Here is a 14,533-nt window from a genome sequence, read left to right on the forward strand (position 1 = left end):
ACTTTGCATGGTCTATATACAAAATTGAAATTACATTCTAATATGAATGAATTAAACTATGTACTGCAAAATATAATCTCGATAACTTTTAGAACCATCACTCATAACAGTGTCCTGTTCTTTACTCTTGTAACATGCGAACGTGATACCTAAATATCTTTTGATGGCTCGTTGTTCCGTAATAGCCACACCTTACGAAGAATTCAAATAAATGCATTACAGAGGTAGTCAATAAATTACATTCCAATGAGCTCAGGTCATAAATTACCACGGAGGTAATGAATTTTATTTGTACAAATTATAAACTTTCAACAGCTGAAAGCTCGGCCATAGGGAGAAAGAGTCAAAATAATTACTATTAGGAGACCTAAGTGTAAGATGTGCCTGATTATTCTTGTTTATAATAAAAGGAATACCATAGAAATAATCATGTTTGACCAAAAGCTGGTTATTCAAATTTGACGTGAAATAGAAAAATCAGGAAGTATTAAAATGTTTTGTTCTGTTACAAAAATTGGAAATCATACCGTGGATGCCAGAATTGTAATGAAATATGACAACCTTATGTACCCGTTGTGATAAAAAGGCAATAACGACGATGAAATATTAGTTATTAAATTTCCTAGAAATATGTAATCACTGAGAGAAGAGTCATGTGCCTGCCTGTTTTGTGGTACGGTGCAGGAAAAACTAAAACCTATTAAATGTAAAGCTTAAAGGCAGAATTGAGTTCTCTTACATATCACAATAAAAACAGGAAACTGATTAGGTAGAGTCGTGTATTCTACACTAAAGACAAGATGTTATAATATTACAAGTATTGAGGGCCGTGAACCGATTACAAACAGTTTTACATCAGACCATGCGTGAAGTAAAAGGAGTTCTGTCTGTGTAATAACTTCATCAAGGATGATATAAATCAATTGCAAATGTGGCCCGTCAGTTCTTATTTTTGATTCACTATAAACAATATTTCATATTTAATTGCCTGTTCTCAACAGTCTGATAAAACATTGCATTTAAAAAACTTGAAATATATTTTATGTGATAATAAAAGCAGGGAACCATTAGACAAGTACAGTTCTATCCATATTATTATTATAGTTTATCCATACATTGTTTTACCCATTGCTCTCGGAAATAGTAAGAAAATAACACAAAACTCTAGAATGAGTGAATCCAATACAATTTTAATTAGGGATTTATGAACGTTCTCTATGGAATTGATAACCTGATTAAAATCTCGTGAACCAGGATCTGACAAACGTATATTGTCTTCATTTTTTTTGAATTTAGTAAAGACGTCCAGAAGTTTACAAACTTTAATTATATCATCATCATTATTGAATGTAATTAATGTTATTGTCTCATTTTAAGACACTTTCTTATAGCGGAAGCTGTCTAGATTATTTAAATTTTGTTTTATTGTGTTTATTTTTGCTGTTGTTTATTTTTATTAGTGTTTGCCTCTTAAGATTATTTGCTGCTGGCAAACATTCCAATAAAGGAATTTAATAGAACCGAGCTATTAAGTTTTAAGATCAGTTCCTCAAATAGTTGTGTTTCTGCTGCAAATGCTGTTTACAAGAACATTGACACATATCAGAGATTATGTTTTGCTTAAGGACATTAATTATAATCGGAATTTCTTTCAACTTTTCTTTGTTCATGGTCTGTTGGCCTCATATTACGCGTATGGACTGTGTTTCTTTTGTTCTTTAATGTTATATCCTGATCTATTGTGTCATTTGTAGATGTTATATTATTTTTGTCATATATTTTTTTAGTGCTGCGTGTAATTGGTTTTCTTTCGCTATAGTCAAGCATATTAATAAATTAATGAAATTATAATTGTTATTGACTGCGTGGAACAGAACACTTCCTGGGAAGCTAATAGCTGTTTCGCTAGTCACGAAATGTTCTGCCTTTTATGGATCCAGCAAGTTCATTACAATATTCACAAGAGAAAGTAAAATCCGGAACAACATCGGTCAGTCCACGCCATCACAGACTATTTTAGGTCCATGTTAATATTGTCATCTCATTTACTATTAGGTCTTCCAAAAGAGTCAACATAATACACCGGAAAGCTACACCACAGACTTTATCAGTCTGAATATCACATATGAAGATAATATTAAAACGAATCTGAAAGTAATAGGTTGTGAGTTATAAGCAGGATTTAAGTGGCCTTTGGTAGAATCTAGTGGTCCTTGCATACGTTGCAAAGAATAAAAGGTGGGAAATTTATTTAACAGCTGAACGACTATCAGCTTCTCACGAAAGACTCTGCTCCATGCAATTAGTAAGCCAATATATTCGATCTTTTAGATATTGCCTACGGCTAGTGAGACACTAGCATTAGGCCTAATTAGTTTGTGTATTTCATGTATACTGGTGAGCCATAAAGCAGACCACCCATCTCTATCTAATTTTACCTTTGTCTCACACCAAAAACAGCAAACTAGCTTCTTACAGTTTCTCTTCTCCCAGTTCCGCCCTACTGTTTTCTCTTATTATTTAGTATTTCTCCTTCTCCCTTCTTAAACGCTTAATGTTTATAACAATAAGAAAATGATGAACGGATTTGTGAATTGTGAAGTATTTTTAAACACACAATTTATTTGTAAGTCACGTGGTTTAATATTAAGAGGGAAAAAAAGGTTGACCTTCACATACTTAAAGTTTGGTAACTTTAGGCTTAGTATATGTTCAACATTAACAAGGGACTTTCACAAAAATTAACTATAAAATATCCATTAACATTTAGTTATTTTATTTTATTAGAAATAACAAGGATGTTTAAGTAAGTAAACTCACAAATGAAATAAAGCGAGTAATAAACTACGCACAAGTTTCATGCTTGAGGCGAGATTCGAAATCACAGCCAAGCGGTCAAGCCTCTATCTTTGCACTATAATTTACATGGCTACCACGACCGAACAAGACAGGCCTCAGTGATAGTTATAACACGTCTTAAGTTAATGACCCAGAATAAAACTGCAGATAACAAAAACGGAACGTGTACTTGTGAGCCTGCAGGTCTGAAAGCCTATTGTAAATTTAGCTCATTAATGATTTAATGTTCATGTATGTACGTAATCTACGAAACTATCTGAATCAGCTCAATCAGTGAAGTGAGTGCCTACATGCTGGACGGCAGAAGTTTGATTCCTGGCAGGTTCCGCAGTTCCCTATCGCCACCTTTACTAGACCGGCTCTGAGGCCCACATGGTCTCTTATCTAGTGATAACAGCGAGTAAAACGCCCGAAGCGTGATGCTGACCACTCAACTCCATCTAGTGTTGAGATTAAGAATGTGTGGAGTTTATTTCCACTTCTTCATTATACCAACGGTGTGGTGCTTAACTAATTACAGAGACACACTGCTTTGAAGCAATTTATATTTTATGCAATGAGTTGCAAATATCCTTCCTGTATTTATAGGCCATTAAGACCTAAGGGTGAATATGTAGATGTTGATTCATTACATCATGCTAGTGATCAATTTTTTATGGAATAATTATCTTATTGCATCGATTACTCTTAAAACTGGTTTGAACGAGAACATATGAGCAAGTTCACCTCAACCAATTACCGTAAGTTGTGTTTGTCTCCAAATTAAACGTTCGAAAACAAATTTAAGAAGCACTAAATAAGTGGAAATATCCATGTTTGTCACATTTTTGACCATGTGTGGGAACTACATTTATGGCTTTAAAAATGACTGATTTCGTTGTCGGCTGACATGATTTCAAAGCACGATACATTTGGACTTTATTTATCGTACGTAACATGACAATTCGACTTATGTATGTTCAATATTTTAAACGTGTTGGACGTGACGCCACTGTTTCAGGTCAACCAGTTCATAAAAATATTATATTATGATATAATATGGTAATTAAAAGTTGCTGTGTATATTTGGTAATAAGACTACAATGAAGCAACCTTTTAGCTCAAAATTTATTTCAGAATAAAGAAGAAATTACCAGCATCCAATCGTATCTTCCTTTTATTTCTAAATTCTACCTGTTCTTTATAATAAAACCCGTCACGGACATTGCGATCTCCTGTAGGAATGATCATCAAATAGACGAATAATACGCAATATTAGCCATTTATATATTTTAGGCTTGGTCACTTTTCTCTGTTAAAAGCTAGATTAATACATACATAATAACAAAATTTAATCAACAATTAATTGTCTGATATATTAACAAAACTTGTTTTCATGAGAATAATAATAATGAAACTTATTTTTGTGTGATGCATGGCATATTTTCCATCGTTCCTCATTCCATGAAGTCTACCAGTAGCACTAAATACTAAAAAATTAGCAGTCGAATCGGATGTAAATTTTGTGAATGTGTTAAACTACAACGGTGCACATTAGTGTATTACATTTAAATTTCAATTATAGTTTGATGAAACTTGATTGGCTTAAAGTATGTTCTGCTAATAAAAATATTTGTATGTTCTACTATATAAATAACGAACATAAAATCCTCATGATTTTATATTATGACATTCATCTATTGTATCACGTCAGAAAGCAAAATTGAATATAGTTACATAATGGTGAATACTCAAGCCCAGCTAGTATTGCGACCACAGAGCACCAAACACGGAGAAATACAAAGAAATATTTTACTATATAGCACAACAGTGGCGTATTATTATTAAAATACTTTAGCTCTGCGGTGCTGTTGTTAAGGTGGTGGTAATAATACTGTATTTCCACACGCATTCATTTTTAAACCTTAACTAGGCATTCGTTATAAGCCTTTGTGTAGTTTACCTATCAAAATGGTAGAGTTGTATCAACATTAAATAACCTGTTTGGAACTTCAAACTTGAAGCATCAGTTGCTGTAGCATTTGAATACATGTCACTGTACCCTGTATTCCTGTTCCTAAGATGAAGTGACTGCGTCACCACATGTACCTGTTTCATGATTATTAATTACAAGCACTACTTATTTAAATAAGCACTTGACCGAATGACGAGATAAAATATGAGATCTCCTCTTAACCTTAAACCGGAAGTTATGCTAGAAACCTATGTATAAGTTCATAGAACAGAGTAAATCTTTATAAGCTATAAATCTCTAAAATTATAAGAAAAATTTTCTTCCTTTTATGGAAATCGAAGATTTATCACAGTTATTACAAGAGCGTTCTTCTGACAATATCTTCATCCACTTTGAGTCTACATCTTCACACTAATATCTACGTGCTCCGTCAGTCTCGTCGTCCTTTTGATGAAAGGTAAAAATTGTGGAGTTCCTTGTGTATTTCCTCCAGCTGTTTCTTCCTTCCTCTTCGTTTCGTTTATTTCCTTCAACACCCTTTATCATGTGCACTCCATTTAAACTTAGGTTCTTCTTTAACGAAAACTAAAAGTGTTATATATATTCCTGTGTGTGTGTGTGTGGATGTTTACACCCCGTAAATGGCCCGAAAACAAAATATTCTTGGCGTTTCAAACTATCAAATTAAGTTTATGTGTTAAATTATATTTTGTGCATTTATGACAAGTTTACGTTTTCAGCAAAATATTACAAATAAACTAATACTACTTTTGATCAGTATTGTTTTCAAAGGTTTCCACGTTTACTCAAGAAGAGAACTGTAAATTATAAATTGATATATCTAGAATTTGTAATCTAATGCAATGCAGTGACTTTATGCCTCAAAAGTGATATCTGCACTCTTATACTTTGCATAAACAATGGCGTCTGGTACTGGAGTTACCCTTATTAACATGAAAGATTAGCCGTAAGTTCAGACACTGTATTAATTTAAAAATAAATCTTTGCAAGCCGAATTAATGTTTCGCCAATTTCTGTGATTTCAACTAAAAAACAATACAAAGCATTAAGAACGGCAAAATATAAATCAAATTATAAATCCACAGTTGAATACATCCAAGACTAGTTTAACTCCAGTGCATTCCAAACATCTTTTCGAAGCAAATGTTGTCCGCGGAATATCCATTATTTCATGGTCATGGCTTAGTAGAGGTGATTTCTCTCCTCGTAAACCTTCCTATTTTGGTTTTGATCGGCTGCGAATTTCTAAAGATCGCTCAGTCTTGGTCAATTACGACAACTCGTATGAAGGATGGTAGGTATAAAGGCATACAGAAGAAACAGAATACATCTGAAGATGTAACGAACTAACCGAATCATAAATAACGAAGTAATTTGAAGCTAATGAAATAAAATACCGAGTGACTTGCTGATTTGTTTACTGGTCTTATTGTCACTTGATTCAAAATCAGAAATCAGACATATTTAAAATTATTTAAGATTTTTATTTATAATTTACCTCATTATGCCTTACGTTTGAAATAATTTAAGCTACATATTTGTACTTTACGCCATTACGGCTATTTATAAGCATCTTCATTAGGCTATGCATGTATTTACGTGTAAGCAGACATACGCAAATTTATGTTTCAACAAGACGCAGTTTTGCGTCATGAAGTCGTTCGCAGATGGCAAGGTTCTCTTGAGACTGACTGCATAAAACTATGTAAGAAATATGTGGAATACGTCCAAATAGTTGCTTCATAAACGCAAGTAACGCACTTTGTAAAAAGCTGTTGACTTTCTAGATTGTGAAGCAGTGTAGTCTTGAAACGCTGGTAACCACCCACCCACAATACTGCACGTAGTTCAACCCAGAAGATCATAATCGGTAGTACATTGTCTTTGTTTTCAATTATATGGAAAGGCCATACTAAAATTAGGAAGAATTATGCAGTAATAAAATGCATGACTCAAAGTTGAATCGCAATCCTGTATCGATTGCTCTTGTCCTGGTTCTTCTGAATTTTTTCGGACTGATACTTAAACAGCACCATAAATATACCATTATTACTTCATCTCTTAACTTTGTCGGTGACTGTCATCTATGCATCAGAGTGAACAACGAACCTTGCAGAAAAATTTATGAAATATTACTACGTACATAAGAATTGCTACGTGGTCTGTAGTTAAAATTAACAATCGTTTTCCGACGATACAGTCACGACATTTGTACAGAATGTTCTATTTAAAACGTAACCCTAATTAATACGCATGAACGATTAAGCCGGTGGCAATAATTAATTCTTGCAGCCGTATCGCATTTTTGCAGCTTATGCACAGCTTAAAATCGGTACGACTGTCATTTCAGGCGTTTTGTCCTACGACAAAATACTTTTCAGTCGGTGCATTCCCTTATTCGGTACTTCCTTTTCAGGATATGCATTGATAAATATTTCAGGATACCAAGAAATGCTAAAGAATCAACACCGTTTTGTTAGTGAATACACCATATTTGCCCCTGAACCGATTTCGAACAACTGGCATGAGCAGCGGCCTAGGAACCGGAGTGACCTTGACACAGAAGTTAAGGGGATAACTGGGGGAAATTATTGCACGGAAGTGGGATTTCTTCTGATTTAATTTTTGTACCATACTACGTGATTGTTTTCGAGTTGCTTTTTAAATGACACTCTTTATCTCGTTAAGGAATTCGCTGTTTGGAGTTTTCACTTTAGATCTACTTTAGAATCACTGAAAAGCTTCCACTTCAGATAAATTAGAGTTCTTTAACAAAAGGTTTAACATACATTATGCCTGCAGCTAATGGAAGGATGACTTAGAAAAGAACGCAGGCGTTTGTAACATAAATAATCTAAACGTAGACTTCTGTCTGATGTAGAACCCACGTAATTCGTTCATACCCAGTGGCAAAACCATAATAGTATAAATTTATTACCGTTTTGAAATAAAGAAATTTTTACTTTGAACCAAGTGACAAATTTTTGGCCTAGCACGATACTTAAATGAAAAATAGGGACAAGTAAATATACGTTCACGCCTTGAAAGTTGTGTTATGTCTTGGCAGTGCACCTTGGGCTCGGATCGAATCAAAACAACAGAAACATTTCCTAGTGGCAATATAAATTCTTCTTTCGATGACGCTGGTACCACAGGTGGAAATTCTTTCAGCATGACCACACATGAAACTATGCCAACCGAGCGAACAGTATGAAGGAAGTCCGTTTCGTATCATTTAGAAGCACCCATCGAAATCAAAATTCTGTAAGAGCGTTACAACTGGGTCATTAGTCCTTTTAGAAACCAAACTCCTTTCGTTTAGTGTTAGCCTAAACGTTACGAAGGCAATCTTCTTCGTACTCATCGCCGTGAAAATCTCAAATCCTACATCCTGAAAATTATTTATCTTAATGACCTCTATTTTTATCATGAGCCTACAAGTTTTCTGTTAAATAATATGTATTAAGGGGCCTAATTAATTAATATCTCATAGTATGTAGTAAACATTGATTTTACATGAAGCAAATTAAGAGTAAAATAATTAGTATTTAAATTATGAACGAAATGATATTTTTCGTTTGATAAACAAATATTATAAAAGTGGCAAATCACAAACTTCAGTCCTGCATTTCTCTGCAGTGTGCGTATGTAGAACGCAAATCTCGGCAGTGACCACTGTAGCTATAAAGTAACTCCATCTATCACACATTCTGAATTTTAAGGTTCTAATCTTGCTGTAGCCATTAATATTTTAGGCTGCATTACGTCATTGGCTTGCAATGTCATATTCTACAAACACCTGTTGAGGTGCCATGTTGGTTACTTACGTCAGGGAGGACCAACGTTTTCTTCTAACGTGTCAAGATTAGATTTACATTACAAGCTAGTTTAGTAGCTTGGTTTCTGTTAGGAGGAACTGGGGCCAAAAACAGAATTCTGTATCGTGCAAGAGAATGAATGTGATGCCAGCAATGAAACTACACGATTAAATGTCATTATGTATATAACTAGTTCAATATTAAGATATTTTACAGTCTACATGAGTAATTCCAATTAAATCGTAAAATGTATTCATTTGTACGCATGTTTACTGATTCAGTTTGTTCCCATTTTAAATACTTGTCCCTGCCGAGAATCAGAGCCCCATTTATCATTTCGTTGCCGGTCTCTTTAGTGAGCTATAATGGTTCATATAAAAACCATAACCATCATTTGCACTCATATTAGTTCGTAGAAACTGAATATTTACAGAGTAAAACGAACAACAATAACGCTTTCGCTAGACATATCTAACCCGTCCCCTGTAAGACGTTTATACTTTTTAGCAGAGAAACCAGTAAATAACTGCTACTTGTAGCAAAACGAAAATAAATTACCTATTCACATGTTAGATTTTTGGAGCCGGTGAAGAAGCATTAGGAGAGAAAGAGGATAAATAATGGAAAAAGAAAACAAAAGAGTGGATATTTATTAGCGTGTATTTAAATAGTTGAAGTTGAGTGATACACTGCAGTTAATTTTTTTAGAAATGTTTTATTATTTTAACTTGAGCGGTAAAACTCTTGTTATCCGCAACTGGTCCAGTGTTATGATAAAACAAAACATCTTTTTATAATACATCTTTGAGACCTGGACTAACACACAGTCAGACACGTACAAAATAGTTCTACCAGGTCTCTCAGATATAATGACTTATGTCCCCTCAAGTAGACAACAGCTACGTTTGTAAGGAAGCATAATAAATTATGTGAGCTTTACATCTGATCTTGGAGGCTCAGCGCTAAGAATGCCAGTCTGTCTTTTGTTTTGTTTCCTTTTTCAAAATGGAGTTTCAGAAGTATTCCATACATATCTATAGATGTTTTCAGGAGTGTGTGGAATGTGTAACCTACTTCAATACATTGTAAACGTCTGTCATATCCATTTCATTGGTGCGACTAAAATATATTTAGATTTACTATCTTAGCACGTGAAGCTAGGACATCGGGTTACACGATGTTGTATGATACTATCTACCAAATGAATATTCAGATACATATTGAAATTCATAAGTCTGCTATCCATGATGGAGCTAACACACTGCAGTGGGTCCTACTCTAAATTAATCGTTCCCGTCTCATAATCAGAAATACTCATACAGAAATACAGTACCAGAACAGATGTTTCCATTTGTCATTTTAAAAAGCTGTTTCTATGACAGGTAGGCTTATAAAAATTATGAGGCTTTAGAGGGTAAGTGCCAAATAGGCCCTGTGACGATTTATCTAACTCGTCGTCTGCGGTTTTTATATCACGTAAGCACGTGTTATTCTATTTAGAACTTTATAGAAGTCAATATTGTACTACATTCAAAAGAAAGTCACGAAGCTGAGTTGGATGCGTATACCTGTAGCATTACCATTCATATTTTTAAATTTTAGGGGAATGAAAGTTAATTTCGGATCGGTAATTCGTCGGCATATTGTTGGTTGTGTGCAAGTGCTACTAATTACTGTGTCTGTTTTAAGGTAAATATATTTATAATGCCGCCATTAGGCAAAGACGATCAAAGTATTAAGAGTTTTGAATTTCAAATGTTTTCGATACGTTTCACAGTTATAGTGTTAAGTAAACATTACAATAAATAACGGAATATTAAACATTTTAACTTTCCTAAAATCAAGTAAATACAAAACCTTTAATTACTTATCTAGTTATAAAAATGTTAGTTCAATCTGTGTATATGTAGTTACGATCTAATTTTTTAAAATATTAAATTTTTAAATAGAAGATGTTGATGAATTTTCGGAACCTTTAGAAGGCTGGGAATTTCTTTGAAAAGCTGAGCGACTTTTAGCTTCATGAAAATAACTCTACTCTGTAAAATTGATTAACAAAAATTTTAAAAAAGTTTCTATGGATTCTATGGTTGTTAATTCCGTAAAGATAAATGTAAAGCTGTCCCACTACGTGCCATGTAGGCGTCTGGAGGGACGTGAGGTATAGCTCCTACTCATTCTTGACCTCGGACTAGATGGGGGTGAGTGGTCAGCATCACGCACCGGCCGCGCTTTATCCCCAGGATAGATCCCCGATACCCATTGGATAAGAGACTGGGTGAGCCCCAGAACCGGTCTAGAAACAAAGGTTAGACAAAGAATCCTTTGACCCCATCGAGGATCAAACCCCGTTTGTCCAGTCTGTAGCCAGTCACTATTCTGTATCGAATACAGTTTATTCTAGTCTGGAATTTAGTCTGAAACTTCGAAAACCTCGCTACTGTATCTGACAAATTACTAATGTTTTAACCTTACTCGTAATAGATAAATAATTAGGTTCTCATTTTACACATCAAGGGTTTCTTATTAGCAGAGTTTGAAAATTATCTTCAATTTCAACCATTACAGCCGATGTAATCTGATTACAGAATAGAAATATCTAACGAGGCCAGGTTTTTGAGCGCCAAATTTATCCTCTTAAACTCATGAACAATGGAAACATCAGTTAAATAAAATTTTCATATCTTTAAAATTAAAATGCAGCCAGATATTAAATTATGGTGCTGACCGACGACCACTTTGAATCATGACGTAAAACAAAAGCTACGTTTTGCGACAATTATGCTGAGGTAACTAATATCTGTGAACATGTTATGAAGCCATAATGACTTCATTACGTTAATTCTGTATATCAAGTAGGCCTCACAAACAATGGAATTAATTACACTTTTGGGAACTTTTATAAATACTCTATACCTCTATATTTAATAAAGGCATTGCTTCATAATTATATGAGCCTGCTGTCCTCAAGATTTTATCTCATAGCTAATATTAACACAAACACTTTAAAAATGTCAATGTTCTTTTACCGTAAAACTACAAGATTTTTTTTTCATACATGAATCGGCGTAGATTTCTTCTCATTTTTATCATCATATATATGTAGGGGCAAATTGTTATAATCTGTTCCTGTGGAATCCAAAATGGCTTTTATCTCTCCGATGTTATTTGGTCTTCCTAAGTAGCCTTGTCTTCCCTTTAGTCCGTAACGGAATGCCGATTGTGGAAGGCGGCATTTCCCTTTTTTCCAAAATGATTAATCATCCAACTTTGTTGGTATTCCCTCTTATCCATGTAATATATTGACTCAGGTTAACTAACCACTTTACCTGTATGACGGCATTCGTGTAAGAAATATAAACGTACTTGATGTTACAGATATAATCGTATTTCAGGATCACAGAAATATAAAACTGTAGAAGCAGAAGTATCCCATTGTATTATTTACATGACTGCTTATTCTATATTCCCTAATCAGCGGTTGTAGTCTGATACAACTACGTCCTTCGTAAGTACCGTACATTTTTGCTATGTATAACAAATTTCAAACACGTTGATATTCGATTGAAAAAATAAACGTTTGTATCAGGGATGTCTAGGATGTTCGGTACATGTTGACCAGGTCATGATATGCTTTTAAAAGGAAGTTGATGGTTTCAGTCACGACCAGCGACGCAATTTATGTGGCAGCGCGCGCCTGCTGCGACATCTATTTCAAGCCGCCACCACACCTCGTTGAGGGGAGGAACTAGCAGAGGGGATTCCCTCTACCTCCTACCACATGTTGTCACGGGAGGGGGGGGGGAGAACTATAGTATCCATGTCCGTGTATCATCACTCATCGGTACTGTGCATATACCGCGATGCCAGTGTTTGTTTGTTAGTTAATTAATTAATAGCTTAGATGAGGGACAGAAAAATAAGTTTATTAAGGGTAAAACACAGAATGTTACACGCACTTTGAGTTCATGCGGATTAGTACAGCATGGGACAGGACACAACAGATGACATCAGCAATAATACGAACAGTTTTTAATATGTTCCTCATAAAATTACTGACGTGACATAGTCCGGTAGGTAGATTCACATCTCAGAAATTGGATACTCTCTTCTAGTCCCAATGTAAAATGTTACCCTTTCTCTTAAGTGTTTGTAAAATTTGGGTATTTCATCCTAAAGGAAGAACACTGATTGAGAGCGTATAAAAAGAAGTAATGAGTAAAATATTTCGCCTTAAGAGAGGAAGTAATAGTGGATTGGAGAAAATTACGTGAGAAGTTTCATATATTGTACTCTGTATCAAATATTCTTAGGGTGTTAATATCAAGGAATATGGTATTATGTGCAGCGTGTGTAGATACATGAGAAATGCAAACGACATTTTAGACAGAAGACTAATGGATAAGACCACCTCAGGGACATGCGTACATGAGAGAAGAATATTAAAATCAGTTATAAATGAATACCATATGATGGTGTGAACTGGACTCAGTTGGATCATTATAGATAAGTAACGCGTTATTATGATTCAATAAAAGGCGGGAAATTCATTAACTATCTGAGCGACTATCAGCTTCTTATGGAACGAACTGTGTACCTCTTTCAGACAAGTTTCAACATAGCTCTGCTACACAACTTTCGCAGTCTGGCTCACGTTAAAATTATATGGCTTTCATATAAAACCTATTTATTTACAGGTCTTTTTATCGTGTTTGAATGTCTACCTCATTGGCAGTTTTGGTTCATAGTAAAGTCACAATTTAAGAAAAAGGCAGGCGAGAGTGTATTTAGAATGAACCAATAAACTCTTACTCTTTACACGATACAGAAATGCGATTAAAAATGCAAGGATTCAAGGGAAATGTGGCATCGGATAAACACGAAATTCGTACAAAGTTTATGTTTTATAAACCTTATGGGAAGAGAGACAACACGGTCAGGGGAAACAAAAAAGATTTTTATTAAAGTGAATCCCATAGAGATCATTTGTAAAGTTGCGAAATGGAGAGAGATGTTAAACCATAAGGTCGAATGACGGATTCTGTGAGTACCGCAGAAACGTTGATGAGGTGAGCAAATATTTAATGCTCAATGAAAAGTATAACCCAATTAATGTATCCATGGCTGGCCAGATTACGTGATGAACTTTTTTCTTTAAACTCTTTGAGAAATACGGGTTTGCCATTTTATGTAAATTAAAGATGACAGCAGTAGGACTGTTTTTGCTTTCGGGACATGATTTAATTTCTGTTTAACCATTTTAAGATTATATTAAATGCACATTATTCACCACTGAACTGTAAAGAATTAAGTCGATTTAAAATATAATAGTAGGTTGTATATTAAGAGACTGTTAGGAGCTTTCGTGGCCGAGCTATGATTTGGTTGTAACAAGCTGAAATTAATTACAAAACCACGGATATAAAATAATTAAATTATATTAAATGATATTGTTTCATATTTTCAGGTACGGTAAATGCCAATGGAGAAACAAAACGTCAGAGGACATCATACACGAGGTACCAGACATTGGAGTTGGAGAAGGAATTCCACTTCAACCGCTACCTGACCAGAAGACGAAGAATTGAGATCGCCCACGCCCTGTGTCTCACGGAGCGGCAGATCAAGATTTGGTTCCAGAACAGACGCATGAAGTGGAAGAAGGAACACAAGATGGCCAGTATGAATATCGTTCCATACCACATGTCACATATGTCACCTTATGGCCATCCCGTTCATCAGTTTGGACCTCCACCTCATCACCAATTTGCACACCTTACCACATAATTCTGTTTTGCTTTATTTAAATTAGGGTACCCGGGTTTAGGGTTCCTCATCACTAACACATAATTTGGACACAAGTACACTGAAAATCACAATG

At 34.7% G+C, this 14,533-nt stretch overlaps 1 protein-coding gene and 1 long non-coding RNA gene across 7 annotated transcripts in view; one reads left to right on the forward strand and one right to left on the reverse strand.

Moving 5' to 3' along the window:
• Nucleotides 1–14,533, reverse strand: part of LOC110829915 (uncharacterized) — a 588,956-nt gene that overhangs the window by 325,325 nt on the left and 249,098 nt on the right. The gene's annotated exons all lie outside the window — the stretch shown is intronic.
• Nucleotides 1–14,533, forward strand: part of Scr (homeobox sex combs reduced) — an 86,192-nt gene that overhangs the window by 59,179 nt on the left and 12,480 nt on the right. For all 3 annotated transcript variants that reach the window (XM_087342612.1, XM_087342606.1, XM_087342614.1), the window contains exon 3: nucleotides 14,120–14,332. In XM_087342612.1, the coding sequence (XP_087198738.1) occupies nucleotides 14,120–14,332 (213 nt within the window). The remainder of the gene's footprint in view (nucleotides 1–14,119; nucleotides 14,333–14,533) is intronic.

The sequence above is a fragment of the Zootermopsis nevadensis genome, unplaced genomic scaffold (assembly GCF_977971745.1).
Source record: "Zootermopsis nevadensis isolate Lab colony 2312 unplaced genomic scaffold, Znev_1.0 Znev_ptg000001l, whole genome shotgun sequence".
NCBI classification, from domain to species: domain Eukaryota; kingdom Metazoa; phylum Arthropoda; class Insecta; order Blattodea; family Termopsidae; genus Zootermopsis; species Zootermopsis nevadensis.